This window comes from Cyanistes caeruleus, chromosome 2, assembly GCF_971803275.1.
Source record: "Cyanistes caeruleus chromosome 2, bCyaCae1.hap1.1, whole genome shotgun sequence".
Lineage (NCBI taxonomy): Eukaryota > Metazoa > Chordata > Aves > Passeriformes > Paridae > Cyanistes > Cyanistes caeruleus.
This window is the reverse complement of record NC_141702.1, coordinates 63,545,506-63,557,580: the sequence shown is the minus strand read 5'-3', so window position 1 is coordinate 63,557,580 and position 12,075 is coordinate 63,545,506. Positions and strand designations below refer to the sequence as shown.

At 40.4% G+C, this 12,075-nt stretch overlaps 1 protein-coding gene across 9 annotated transcripts in view; it reads left to right on the top strand.

Moving 5' to 3' along the window:
- Positions 1 to 12,075, top strand: part of ARFGEF3 (ARFGEF family member 3) — an 88,860-nt gene that overhangs the window by 50,757 nt on the left and 26,028 nt on the right. For 5 of the 9 annotated variants that reach the window (XR_015283301.1, XR_015283300.1, XM_086877463.1 and 2 more), the window contains 8 exons: positions 1,660 to 1,826; positions 4,201 to 4,366; positions 5,750 to 5,857; positions 6,093 to 6,308; positions 6,555 to 6,665; positions 8,032 to 8,182; positions 8,622 to 8,936; positions 10,494 to 10,627. Coding sequence is in view for 6 of the 9 variants with exons in the window: in XM_086877463.1 (XP_086733589.1) it covers positions 1,660 to 1,826; positions 4,201 to 4,366; positions 5,750 to 5,857; positions 6,093 to 6,308; positions 6,555 to 6,665; positions 8,032 to 8,182; positions 8,622 to 8,936; positions 10,494 to 10,627 (1,368 nt within the window). In the remaining 3 variants the exon portion in view is untranslated. Of the gene's footprint in view, positions 1 to 431; positions 516 to 1,659; positions 1,827 to 4,200; positions 4,367 to 5,749; positions 5,858 to 6,092; positions 6,309 to 6,554; positions 6,666 to 8,031; positions 8,183 to 8,621; positions 8,937 to 10,493; positions 10,628 to 12,075 lie in introns of all 9 variants that reach the window. The other 4 variants (XR_015283299.1, XM_086877459.1, XM_086877461.1 and 1 more) reach the window with 1 other exon arrangement.

Here is a 12,075-nt window from a genome sequence, read left to right as displayed (position 1 = left end):
TTGTTGGGTGTTTTTACTTTTATTTACATCTCTGCCTTGAGGTTTTTATTACTCTAGCAGGTTCTATTCCCTGAGGTACAGATTTAAGAGAGATAAGACAAAAAACCAGTGTGAGATGAGATATCTACATCAATATCATGATCCTCCATCCAACAGAGTGTTAAGATGCATCTTTGCTTTCAATGATGAAGGAATCACTAGAACTACTCACAGGCTACTTTCAAGCACATGGTTGCAGTTCTGGTAAAGGCTCTCTGTTAACATTCACCATGAGAAATCTACCCCAAACAATGCCAGCCTCTGTGGGTGTGGGTGTGGTTGTGGCCAACCCTATCGCCCTTCTTCCACAAAGGTTGCTCCCTTGAACAGATACTCATTTTTTAGACCCACCCTGGAACAGTTACTCTCTTTCTAAATCCACCCTCAAACAGTTACTCACCTTATCCACGCCCCCAAAGTGACGACAGTGGAAAGTCCGAGAAGGCAGCAGCACAGAGCTTTCAAACCCTCACGAGGCAAGAAAAACATTTGCTTCTTTTCTGTGTGTGGATTTCTTTTTTAATGTTAATGGTTTGTTGTATTTTGTCTAAGAAGAGGTATGAGCTTTATGGTGGGAGGAATATGTTCACAGTAAACCACTGCAGCAGTTAACAAATGACACAGCTTTGCTTCATCTTGTAACTAATCTTGGAAGCTGGTTTTGTTCCATTTCAAGTACTCCTTTAGAATAAAGCTGACTTCTTAGTCTTCCCTAATTGACACTGTTTGAATGAATTTCACAGTTGATGTGAAAACCATGAAATATTATAACTCATGTGGTTGGATCTGGTATTATTGGTTTTTCCATGGTTCAAGCTACAGATCAAGGGGATTCAATTAGGTGTTGCTCATACTTGATTGATATTTTTCTACCAGTAGGTCAGCTATTTGCCATCCATGGGAAGAAGGGATTGTGCCACTGAGCATAGCTGTAGACTTCATAGAAATAGTGTTTTCAGGTCTAGTGAGTACAGGTGGTTTCTGGGATGACAGAAGTGCAAGTTCTCAGCTATTTAGAGAAAGTAGTCCTTGGTGTTAGATAAATAGAGCTTGGAGTTGTAACTAGTTCCAGCCAGCTTTGCCTCAGATATTTGTCCACATACCTCTAGGCCATGGAGAGAATGATGATTACAGACTGATCAAGGTGTAGAGCACTCCAGTCCCCATCCAGCAACTGACTTAGCCAGAACAGGTTTACTGAGGGGTTAAAAGGCTGTAAACCTCATTAGCACCATTTGGTGCAGCGTATTCTCAGTTAAGTGCACAGACTTTGGGTCTGCTCCTTTCCACCTCACTTTTCCAGTTAGCATGGCAGATGTATCCTGCCCTTTGCTTTGTACTTGATAGTCATCCTAATGAATACTGGTGCTCCTTGCTTATTTCAAATTTAGCATGTTGCTATGCTGGACTGTGACTGGAGTGTTCAGTTTATCTTGCATTCTAGATGAACTACTTATTTTTCTATTCTCTATTCTAGTATGTTTAGTAGAGTAATTTCTAGTGATGATTCATTAACTATTCTAGCAATCTGTTGCTGTCAAAATGCTAGGGATAGTTTCTGATATTTTTTCCAGTAAAAATCTGTGTAAAATATGAGAGCTCACATGGTGTTTTTGTTAGGTATGATGCACTCACCAGGATTTGAAGGAAACCTAAATTTCAACTTCCAGACTCTGATGAATGCAGACAGTCTCTATGTGTTATCACATTACACTTTACTGCTCAACCTAAAATTGGCAAACTCAGATTACTACAGGAAGAAGCCTGCCCAAGCCCCTGTGTTGCTGGTGAGTTGGGGAATATGGGATAATTGTTTTTAAAAAATGAAAATTTATTATGCTTCATTTCACATAAACTAGCCCACACATAAAGCCTTCAGGATGCTTGTTAAGTAGAGAAATAGTAATTGCAAATGAAGCGTTCTCCAAGCTGCTTATGAATTTTGCATGGTAAGTGTCATGCATGTGAATTACACTGTGATTTGGTGGGAAAGAATGCTGCTTACTGATTGTCATTAAGGTCACAGTCATTTTGATGGTAAAAAAAAAATCTATTTTCAGAATAGATTAGCATCATGTGATACAACAAGTATTGTCTCTTGATAATGTGCATAAACATACCTTCATCTTGCAACTGGCTTTTTTTGCCTAATACTCAGTTTGAATTTCTGTAGATGAAGACATGAGAAGTTAAAGTGAAAAATAAGTAGGTCTTAGTAATTTTAAAAATTAAAATTTAAGATTAAAAATTACGATTTTTTGTTATACTTGGAATTACTCAGCTTCTGGGGCTTTTTAAAAATCATGGGTTATAAAACATGGATGCATGTTTTTCAACTTAGTTGCTCAAGAGACATTGCTTCAGTTTTCTGAAAAAACAAAAAAAAATGTGATATATGGAAAAAATAAAAAAGGTGTCAAAATGTATAATTATTTCTGAACTTCCAGTGTAAGAGAATTTATAATCTAGATGATCTCAAAAACAAATGGAGTTTAATATCATCCTTAGTTCTGGTGTGTTCTGCAGCAGATCAAGTGCAGATCTGTGACTCAGGACATTCTCTAGAGGATTCGGTGTGCAACAGACCTGAGCATGACCTATTATTCTTAGAGATCCTCTGATAAATAATTGGAGACCAGTTCATCTGTAATGACTGTTCAATGCAGAAAGGCCCAGTTGTTGGGCAGGCCACTTTAGGTACCTCAACTTCTTTTAATTGGATTTGAGACCCTACTGCTACCTGGTGGAAATAGCGAGAGATCAGCTTGTCCCATTGTCATTGTGCAAGAACTGTCATTCTGATTTGCATCTTGCATTAACTGCAGTAGGAGAAGGGAGAGCTGTTCATGTCATTCTCCACTGCAAAGACAGACAGAAGGATCTGGGTGGGCTGGGTTGATGGGGCATGGCCAATTGTATGAGGTTAAATAAGGTAAAGTGTCAGACCCTGCCCTTGGGTCACAAGAACCCAGTGTGGCATTACAGACTGGGGCAGAGTGGCTGGAAAGCTGCTTGTGGGAGAAAGATCTGGGAGTGCTGATGAGCCAACTGAACATGATCCAGTGTGTGCTCAGGTAGCCAAGAAGGCCAATGGCATCCTGAGCCTGTACCATGAATAGTGTGGGCAGCAGGACCAGGGCAGGGATCATGCCTCTACTGTTGAGGCCGCACCTCAAATCCTGGTATTGTCGTTCCGATTGGGAACGGCTAGAAAGAACGACACAAACTCTCAAGGGAGTTTCAACAGGAGAATTCTCTGGTTTATTGCTTCAGGCCTGTCTTATAGACAGATACGTGGAAAGTACAGAAAAGAAACTCTTATTGGTTAGCAAAGTGCTACATCACCATCATTGGTCAGGGGCACACTGCCCCCCTGACTCTCTCCTGCAAGGTAAACAAAAGGACAGACAAACAGCACCTGGCAGTTGTTTTCTGTCTCTGAGGATTGTTTTGAAATCCTCCTTTGAATTTCCCAGGCTAGCTTCTCAGGCAGGACTGAGAGGCCATGGGCCTGCAGTTTCTGCAGCTCCCTGCAGTCTGCTCCAAAGCTAGCATCCATACTGGTATCACTCATGGACTCCCATACAAGAAGGACATTGAAGTCCTGGAGTGAGTCCAGAGGAAGGCAACAAAGCTGGTCAAGGGTCTAGAGACCAAGTGCTATGAGGAGTGACTGAGGGAGCTGGCTTTGTTTAGCCTCGAGGAAGGGAGGCTCAGGGGAGACCTTCTCATTGTCTCCAACTCTCAGAAAGGAAGATATAGTGAGGTGAGGGTAGGCCTCTCCTCCCAGCTAACAAGCGATAGGACTTGAGGAAAGGATCCCACGTTGTGCCAGGAGAGGTTTAGACTAGATATTAGGAAATTTCTTTTCATGGAAAGGGTTGTAAGGAAGAGGAACAGATTGCCCATGGAAGCATTAAAAAAACATGTGGGTGTGGCACTTCAGGACATGATTTAATGGTGAATGTGGTGATGGTGCTCTGCTGACAGTTGGACTTGATGATCTTAAAGATATTTTCCAACCTTAACAATTCTAAGATTGCAGTCCTCCATTAATTCTTATAACTTAATTTCTACTTCTACAATCAGAAGTAGATCTGGGGGCTCATGCTGTAGGGCTTACACTGTTGTCTTACATTTGGCTTTTATGGTTCTCTGCAGAAGGAGTTCATGAAGCAGGTCCAGTCCAGTGGAGTGTTGATGGTATTTTCCCAGGCCTGGGTTGAAGAACTGTACCACCAGGTACTAGAAAGGAACATGCTAGGTGAAGCTGGATACTGGGGAAGCCCTGAGGAACACAGCCTTCCACTTATCAGCATGCTGACGGGTCAGTACAATATTATGGTGGCAAGGCTAACTTCCAAATGTGTCTAAAACAAGCTACAGTGACACGCTGCTTTACTGAGTTACATACGGAACAGCATGTAAGCATGCAATATGTGATGTCTAGTGGAATCATCAGTAGAGGAGCCAGACCTAGCTGTGGCAGGTACTTAAGTGTTTGTTTTGGCTCATCAGAGTGGTTTTGAGGCATAGGTTTTAAAAAAAAAATCAAAACTGTCCCTGGGAGACACGGAGAGTAGTTTTGTTCACTGAATCAAAACATCTCTTAATTCTGTCAGCTTCAGTTCTGGTAGACTTGATACTTGTTAATGATAAACAGTAAGGCTGCTGTTTTCTTGATGTCATAGCAAAGCCATTTCAGTGTGCCTGCGGTGCAGTACAAATATAAATAGTGGCATCTGATCCTGGAAGCCTTCCACAGATTGGACTCCCCTCGGTTCAGACTTCAGCTATGCCAGGGATAAGCCAAATGGCATTAGAGAGAAGCTGAAGACCTGAAGCACAAGTGCTTAAAAGTAATCCTTAGCTTTATTTGAGGGGAAAAAAATCAAATTGTATCAGCTGAAAGACAGCAGGATGGCTATGATACTGTATTGATATAAAATGGACTGTCTGCTTTAATGTGTATGTAATTAAAATAATGTATGCAGGGAGAACACTGGCTTCAGCTGAGCCATTAAGTGGTGATCAAAGGGTACTGTTCTAAAAGTTTTTTTGTAGATTGTATTGAGCTCGGTGTTACTTTTAGCTACTGAGCTGGGAAGATGAAAGGCTTGGAAAAAAGGATACCTGGCTGTGGAGATGGAGCTTGTTAGAAAGAAAATTAACCTGGTGTCCCTAACATTAAATTCTCTGTGAGAAACTGGTCTTTTGTTGTGTTGGAGAAAGGATTGTATTTGTTTTGTTGAGATGGAGCATGCATAGGTCTACTAAAAATCACATTTAGGACATAGGATCCAAATGCACCTTGAAGACTCAGACTGAGGTCTGGAAACACCTAAATACAGGATTTAGCAAGATTTAAAATAATATACTAAGAAATGCAGAGATTTATAGTGTCTGGTAAGTTCCAAACTGTAAGAAATACCACGAAATCTCTACTGGAAGTTCTGTTCACTGTGCAGCTTGAAGGGGAAAGCAGCTTTTGAGAGTGGGATGTCTCTCCTGTTAAACAAAACATTGGTTACACTGGGCAAAGCCTAAAGTGCCACAGCTCATGTTTATACCAAGGCTTTAGAAGGCTGCCAGAAAGAGTAACAAAAAAGCACACCTGAGAAGTCAGGAACACAGAGCCAGTAAGACGTACTTTCCTTGTACCATCTGTGTGTCAAATAATGTAATCTGATGTTTTTTGATGTTCTGGCAGACATTGATGGCTTGGGCAGCAGTGCAATTGGTGGTCAATTGATGGCATCTGCTTCAGCTCAATCTCCTCTTTGCCAAAACCGGAAGACAGATGATTCTGTTGTTGCAGGTACTAAGACTGTATTATGAGTGTGTCTACCAGCAGTGGATCATTATGCACCAAAAGCATATACAGATAAATTGTGTAGAAAACCAATTTTAAAACTAAGTATCTTAGTACATTGTATATGTGAATTGGTAGTTCAGCATGCAGAGGACAAATGTGACTTGGCTTTTTACTAATGATAAAGCTTCTGTTGTGTCATTTCCTAGTAGTAATAGTATTATTGTTTTTTCCACTCTAGGAATTGCTTTTGCCAGATACATTTTAATTGGCTGTTGGAAGAACTTGATTGACACTTTGTCCACCCCACTGACTGGCCGCATGGCAGGCAGCTCCAAGGGGCTGGCCTTCATCTTGGGAGCAGAAGGAGCCAAAGAGCAGAACCAGAAGGAGAAGGACTCCATCTGCCTGAGCCTGGATGGACTAAGGAGGGCAGCCCGGCTGAGCTGTGCTCTAGGTAATGCTGCATGGAGGATGTCATGACAGACTCATAAAATAGGATGGTAACTTTCCTTGAAGGAATTTGGCAGAAAGAAATGCAGCATGCTGATCCAGTTTTGCATAGGGATGGTGGGAATACGCATAGATTGCCCTACAGCATAAACATATCCAGCCAACTTTTCTTGACCCTACCTCTTGTTGAGGTTGTATGGGACTGGGGAGGAAACGTTGGCCATACAGTAACTGTGTGGTTGCTTTACAGGAGTTGCTGCTAACTGTGCATCTGCTCTTGCCCAAATGTCTGCGGCCTCCTGTGTCCAAGAGGAGAAAGAAGAAAAAGAAATCCAAGAACCCAGTGATGCTATTGCTCAAGGTAATTACATGATTAAATTACCTACCTTATCTTATATTGCCCGTGAAGCTACAACAGGAAAACACTTTGCCACCCATGGTGACATTGCCCTCTGTTGTTCTGCTGTGCGCCACTTGCTTGTAGGCACATGGGATGTGTGTCTTCAGCACCTGTCCTGCTCTCCTAGATTCTTAATATTATGTCCTGCTAATTATATTCGATATGGAAGTGAAATTAGTGGAACAGTGCATAAGCCAAGAGCATTTTTCAATGTGTGCTTTTTAAACCTTGTAATACTAGTACAACCAGAGAGCATTAGAGAAATCAGGTTTTTTGGGGATTTTTATGTGTTGGGTGGTAATGTAAGCTGAGTTTGCATTGCTCTCCCTGTCTGGTTTATATATCCTTGCTTATCTTTTGTCATCATCATCATCAGATATTTAAAACTGTTTCTGAATCATGTTAAATTAAAATGGAATAAAAAATTGTGCCTTTATAACATACAAAAAGTTCTGCATCTCTATACCATCATTTCAAATTCAGTGGAAGTTGAAGTCCATTGTTGTCTGCAGTGACTATTTGAAGTACATACAATTTCTCTGGTTACATCTGATTTCTAATGGCAAGAAGCCCATTGCAAAACACAGTGTTGCACAAATGACCCTGCTCAGTACTTAAATTTGGTGTTTTGGTAGAGAAAACAAAACTGAAAAAGCCTAAGCTTAAGAAAGCTTTTGACTGCTCTGCTGGACATAAGTGAAGTGAGTTGTCCAGACTATGCTGAAGCAAAGAGGAGGCAGCAGCAGTGGCCAGAGGCCAACAGATCTGTTCTGTGAAAGCTTAAAAAGCTTCAAAACTTGTTTCCATTCCAATGCAGCATGAAAGCAAAGCTTTTCAGGGATTCTCTGAAAAAATAAATAGATCCAAATGGTTGTGGCTCAGATCAAGATTAGTTTTGCTTTGACAAGAAGTTTTTGGTGAAACTTTTTGTATGGAAATATATGCGAAATCCATAAATGCTATTTTTTTTTTCCATAGCAAAGGAGATTTTGGTAAAAATAAATATCCAATCGACCATCTCCAAAGAGAAATGTTACTGGCAATCCGCAACTGTTCTGTGGGCAACAGGATGTGAATTTGGGGGTGGAGGATGTCAGTCTAACATTGATTTTTCTCCTGTATATAGGATCAGTCAAAAAGGATTTCAGTTTTAAAGCTATCTTAGGTTTATTAGGAAATGGGTTTCTCTGGGGTTTTTTTTTTGTCACAAATTCATGTTATTTTGTAGATTTCAGACTGTAATCTTTTGCCATCACCCTGTATGCAAACCAGTGTTGGCTTAAAAGCTGAAGAATCTAATTTTATTTAATTTTTTTTTATGCTGCAGTGAAACAGAAAGTGGAGCAGAAACTGGAGCAGATGGGGAAAGTGCAGGGAGTCTGCCTGCATACTGCTCATGTTTTGTGTATGGATGCAGTCCTTAATGTGGGTCTGGAGATGGGAAGTCATAATCAGGACTGTTGGCCTCATGTATTCAGGTATTCACCAGCTTTCCCAAAATAGCCAGAATTCATGCCATGTTGCCTAAAAGTAAGGGACTCAGAAAAAGGGCTTTGCAAACTCTGTGAGTGTTCTGTATAAACAGTGTCAGTGAATTAGCTGTCAGTATCTCTAAATAAAAAGATGGTGCTGTTTTCCACCACTGCTCAGGGACAAAATCAGTGCTTAGAAGCTTCAAAGTTACCAGTTACTGTGGCAGACCCAGGAACCTAAATGGGCTTTTCAGGCACCTCCACCAAACTACTTGCTGTTGAGGCACATGGGAGGCCAAAGGATGTAAGAAGAAAGGTCATCTGTTTGTAGTTTGAGAGTTAGAAATCATCTGTCTATGGTTTGAGGAAAATGTCCTGTGATTAGTGGAGGGAGGAGTTGTTCTGGGGTGTTGATTAATTTTTCACTTCTCCTGTGTGTTCTCAGGGTGTGTGAGTACATCAGCACGCTGGAGCACACACACTTCAGTGATGGTGCTGCCCAGCCCTCTCTTACCATCACCCAGTCACAGCAGGCACCTGGAGGGCTGCACCCAGACTCTGAGCCTGGGGAGGCTGCTCAGGCACTGACCCCCGAGCAAGAGACCACCCTCAGCAGCCATCCTGTCATTCAGCCAGTTTCTATCCAGGATCTCATCAAGGACAGCAGTAAGGGCAGAGCTTTTGACTTCCGTGGAGGCAGTCTGCTGTGTGGTACCAGTGCTGCCAAGGCTGTTCTCACACTCTCCACACAGGCTGACAGGTAAAAACACTGCTGTCAGGAACCAGAATCCTTGTTCCCCAAGCTGTACCAAAATGGCCCTTTTGGTGCTGCAGTAGGTCTAATCTTTGTTTGATGCTACCACTTGCTTCAGTTGAATTTCACAAGAGAGCTGCATGTTTGTCACAACCAGCTGTTTCTAAAATACCTGGGGTTTTTTCATCTCTGCAGTACCTGCAAGTACTGAGCTGAGTATGTCTGTGCACAGCATATGCATCCTGAGAGTGGTGGATTTATTTCTTGCACGTAAATTGATATGTTGTATTCAGTTAAGCAGAGTAAAGGGGTGTCTTCTCCTGGCAGGAAGGGACTGATTGACAAGACCAGTGTCAGTCAGAAAGCAGCTGCTTCTGTCAGGGCTGTGTGGACAGTTCATCAGGCTTCCCCAGTGTGTCCAGAGGAGGAGGGGGGAACCAAGTATGGTCACAGAATGGCTATCTTAAATGCCTTTCATCATAGTCTGCCAACTGATATAATTTCTGCTATTTTTTTAAGCTGCACAGGCTACAGTTGAAAATTTCCTGGGTTTGCATCCTTGCAATTTGATCCAACTGACATTTTTCATCTCATTCTTTGCATGTACAAAGGTGTTATATGTAAATTCAAAGTCAAAAGTAATGGATAAACTGGGCATAAAAATACCTTTTTTTTTCGGAAGCTTACAATGAAACTTGGTTCTGAGAATTAGAGAATAGCAATACTGTAATTTTAATGTTTCATTTCTACCCTTTGACTTAAGTGCAAATGTTTATTAGGACTTAATCCCTTGTTTCTTAGGACTATAGAAAGTTTTTCATGAAAAGCAACAACAGAAAATCATATTTTTGTCAATTTCTGGCTCTACCATGTGAAATGTGACTGTAATCTCTGTGGAGCTCCAGTGTAACCACACTTTCTGTTTTATGTGTGCAGATTTTAACTGTTAAATCCTAGGAGCCCACTGCAGCTGAAAATAACAGCTCTTGCTTGTATTTGTCACTGTTTAAACAAAACATAGTGCCATACTGGCTAGTGTTAAAAAATTAAACTCTACCCCAGCCAAAACCAGCAAAATATTCTGAAATAGCAATTCAGGTAAAGTAACCTTAGGTTTAAGACTTGAATTAATTCATTTTTCAAGTTTGGGTCAGTAACTTCAGATGGAGCAAACTGGTGCAACTCTAAATTTAGTCAATGAGGCTATGATGATCTTTATTGTGAGGTCTGGGTACGTTTCAGCTGGTTTTTGATTACTGGTTCATGAATGGCTTATAGCACTAAGGTAACTTGAAAAAGTGACTTTCTGTTTTAGCACCATAGTTGAATCTTGAAAAGGTTCTTGTTGATCCCTTAGCAACCTACTTCCCACCCTCCAATTAATAAAGCTTCTAGATCAAAGTCTTGCTGCTGCACTGTATAAATGAAAAAGCCCTCAATAACCCAATGTGTCAAGAAAGGTAACATATAGAAGCCACAAACAGATAGGAGTTTTCCTCTTACATACACATTTAAGTCTGCATCTCATGAATTTTTCAGTTAGACTCTGTTCTTTACCTACAGGCTTTTTGAAGATGCTGCTGACAAGTTAAACTTGACGGCATTGGCAGGCTTCCTTTACCAGCTCAAGAAGGCTTCTCAGGCCCAGCTTTTCCATTCAGTCACAGATACAGTTGATTACTCGCTAGCAATGCCAGGTAAATCACCTGAAGATCCTGTACAGAGTGTTTTATATACAATTGTACTGCTTACAGGACTTACTTTGTATTCCTACCAATTTTTTCCAATTGAAATTTCAAGGTATAAATAAAACACAGTATGTAGCCTAACAAGATCTTTCTTATTAGAATTGTGGGAACCATTTTTTGTCTTTAGAAAAGATTGAGCACTTTTTTTGGACAGGGACCACATCCACACCAGCTTTGAAACACAGGACATTCATTTGGTTCTTGGACTTTGCGGGGTGTTAATTGCCTGCCAATATATAATCACAGCTCTGTTTTTGAACCCAGGCCACTATGGAAATTTGGGTCAATCTAGACTTAAGACACTGGATTTAGGTTTGACATCTGACAGTAGGATAACCTCAGAAGTGTTCAGGAAATGGGTGATAGAGTACAAAGCACACAAACAAAGAATGTTAAATAAAGCAGCGGGATTTGTCCTGCTTGATTTTCCCCAACAGAGTAGAGCATGTACCTCACAGTACAAAGCCTGTAAATTGTTGTCTCCATCACTGTCTCAAATAGAGCAGAAGAATTGGACACAAAGGAAGATAACTTCACTTATTATACTGTGCCTGTAGAAGCTACATTAGTCATACAGGTTTTGTTCTGTCCTGTGGCTGACACAGTTGTTATCTGTGTCTCCAATTTAATTAGTTTCCTCCCTCCCTGAAGTGCTACTTGTCATTTTCTCAGTATGACATTTCAAGTTTTTGATTTTTTTGGTCTTGCTTGTTTTCAGACCTCAACATTCATAACTCTAGTTTTAATAAATAGATTTCTTCTTTTCATGTCATGTAGTGGTCAATCAACAGTAGTTTTAATGATGAAATTAAAATTAAGATAGAAGAATTAAATGCTATTTTTTATTTTAAAAGTGATATGTCCCCTGATTACATCTGTTGTTAGAGATAAAAGCACCAGTGTATTTGAAATGAGAGGATGAAGTATCTTTCCAAATGTTGTAAAAGCAATGGAAGATGAATCCCTTTCAACAGGAAATAACAGCTATTAGTGACTGGGAAACAGAAAAGCATTTTCACACATTCTGTTCTTTATATCCTTTGCTTAATAAGAAATACAGAATTAAATACTCAAGCTAAATAATTTGCAGTTTGTAATCTTTCCTGTAGATGTCACCAAAACCTTTCATAACTACCATGTTGGGTCTTAATATCAATTACTTAACTCCTTGCTTAACTTTACTGCACTACTTTTCCAAGCCTTTGTCTTTCATATGTTCACAAAAGAAGTGATCACTTAAAGTATGTATAGTAAAGTTTAAACTTGGGTCCATCTCCTGTCCTTTTACCTACACAGGCATAGGCTGTGTTTTACATTGGTTTTGGGTTGTTTTTTATATTTTTCTCAGCTCTCACTAAAGCTTATCAATAATTAATCAGTTAATCAATCACTTAATC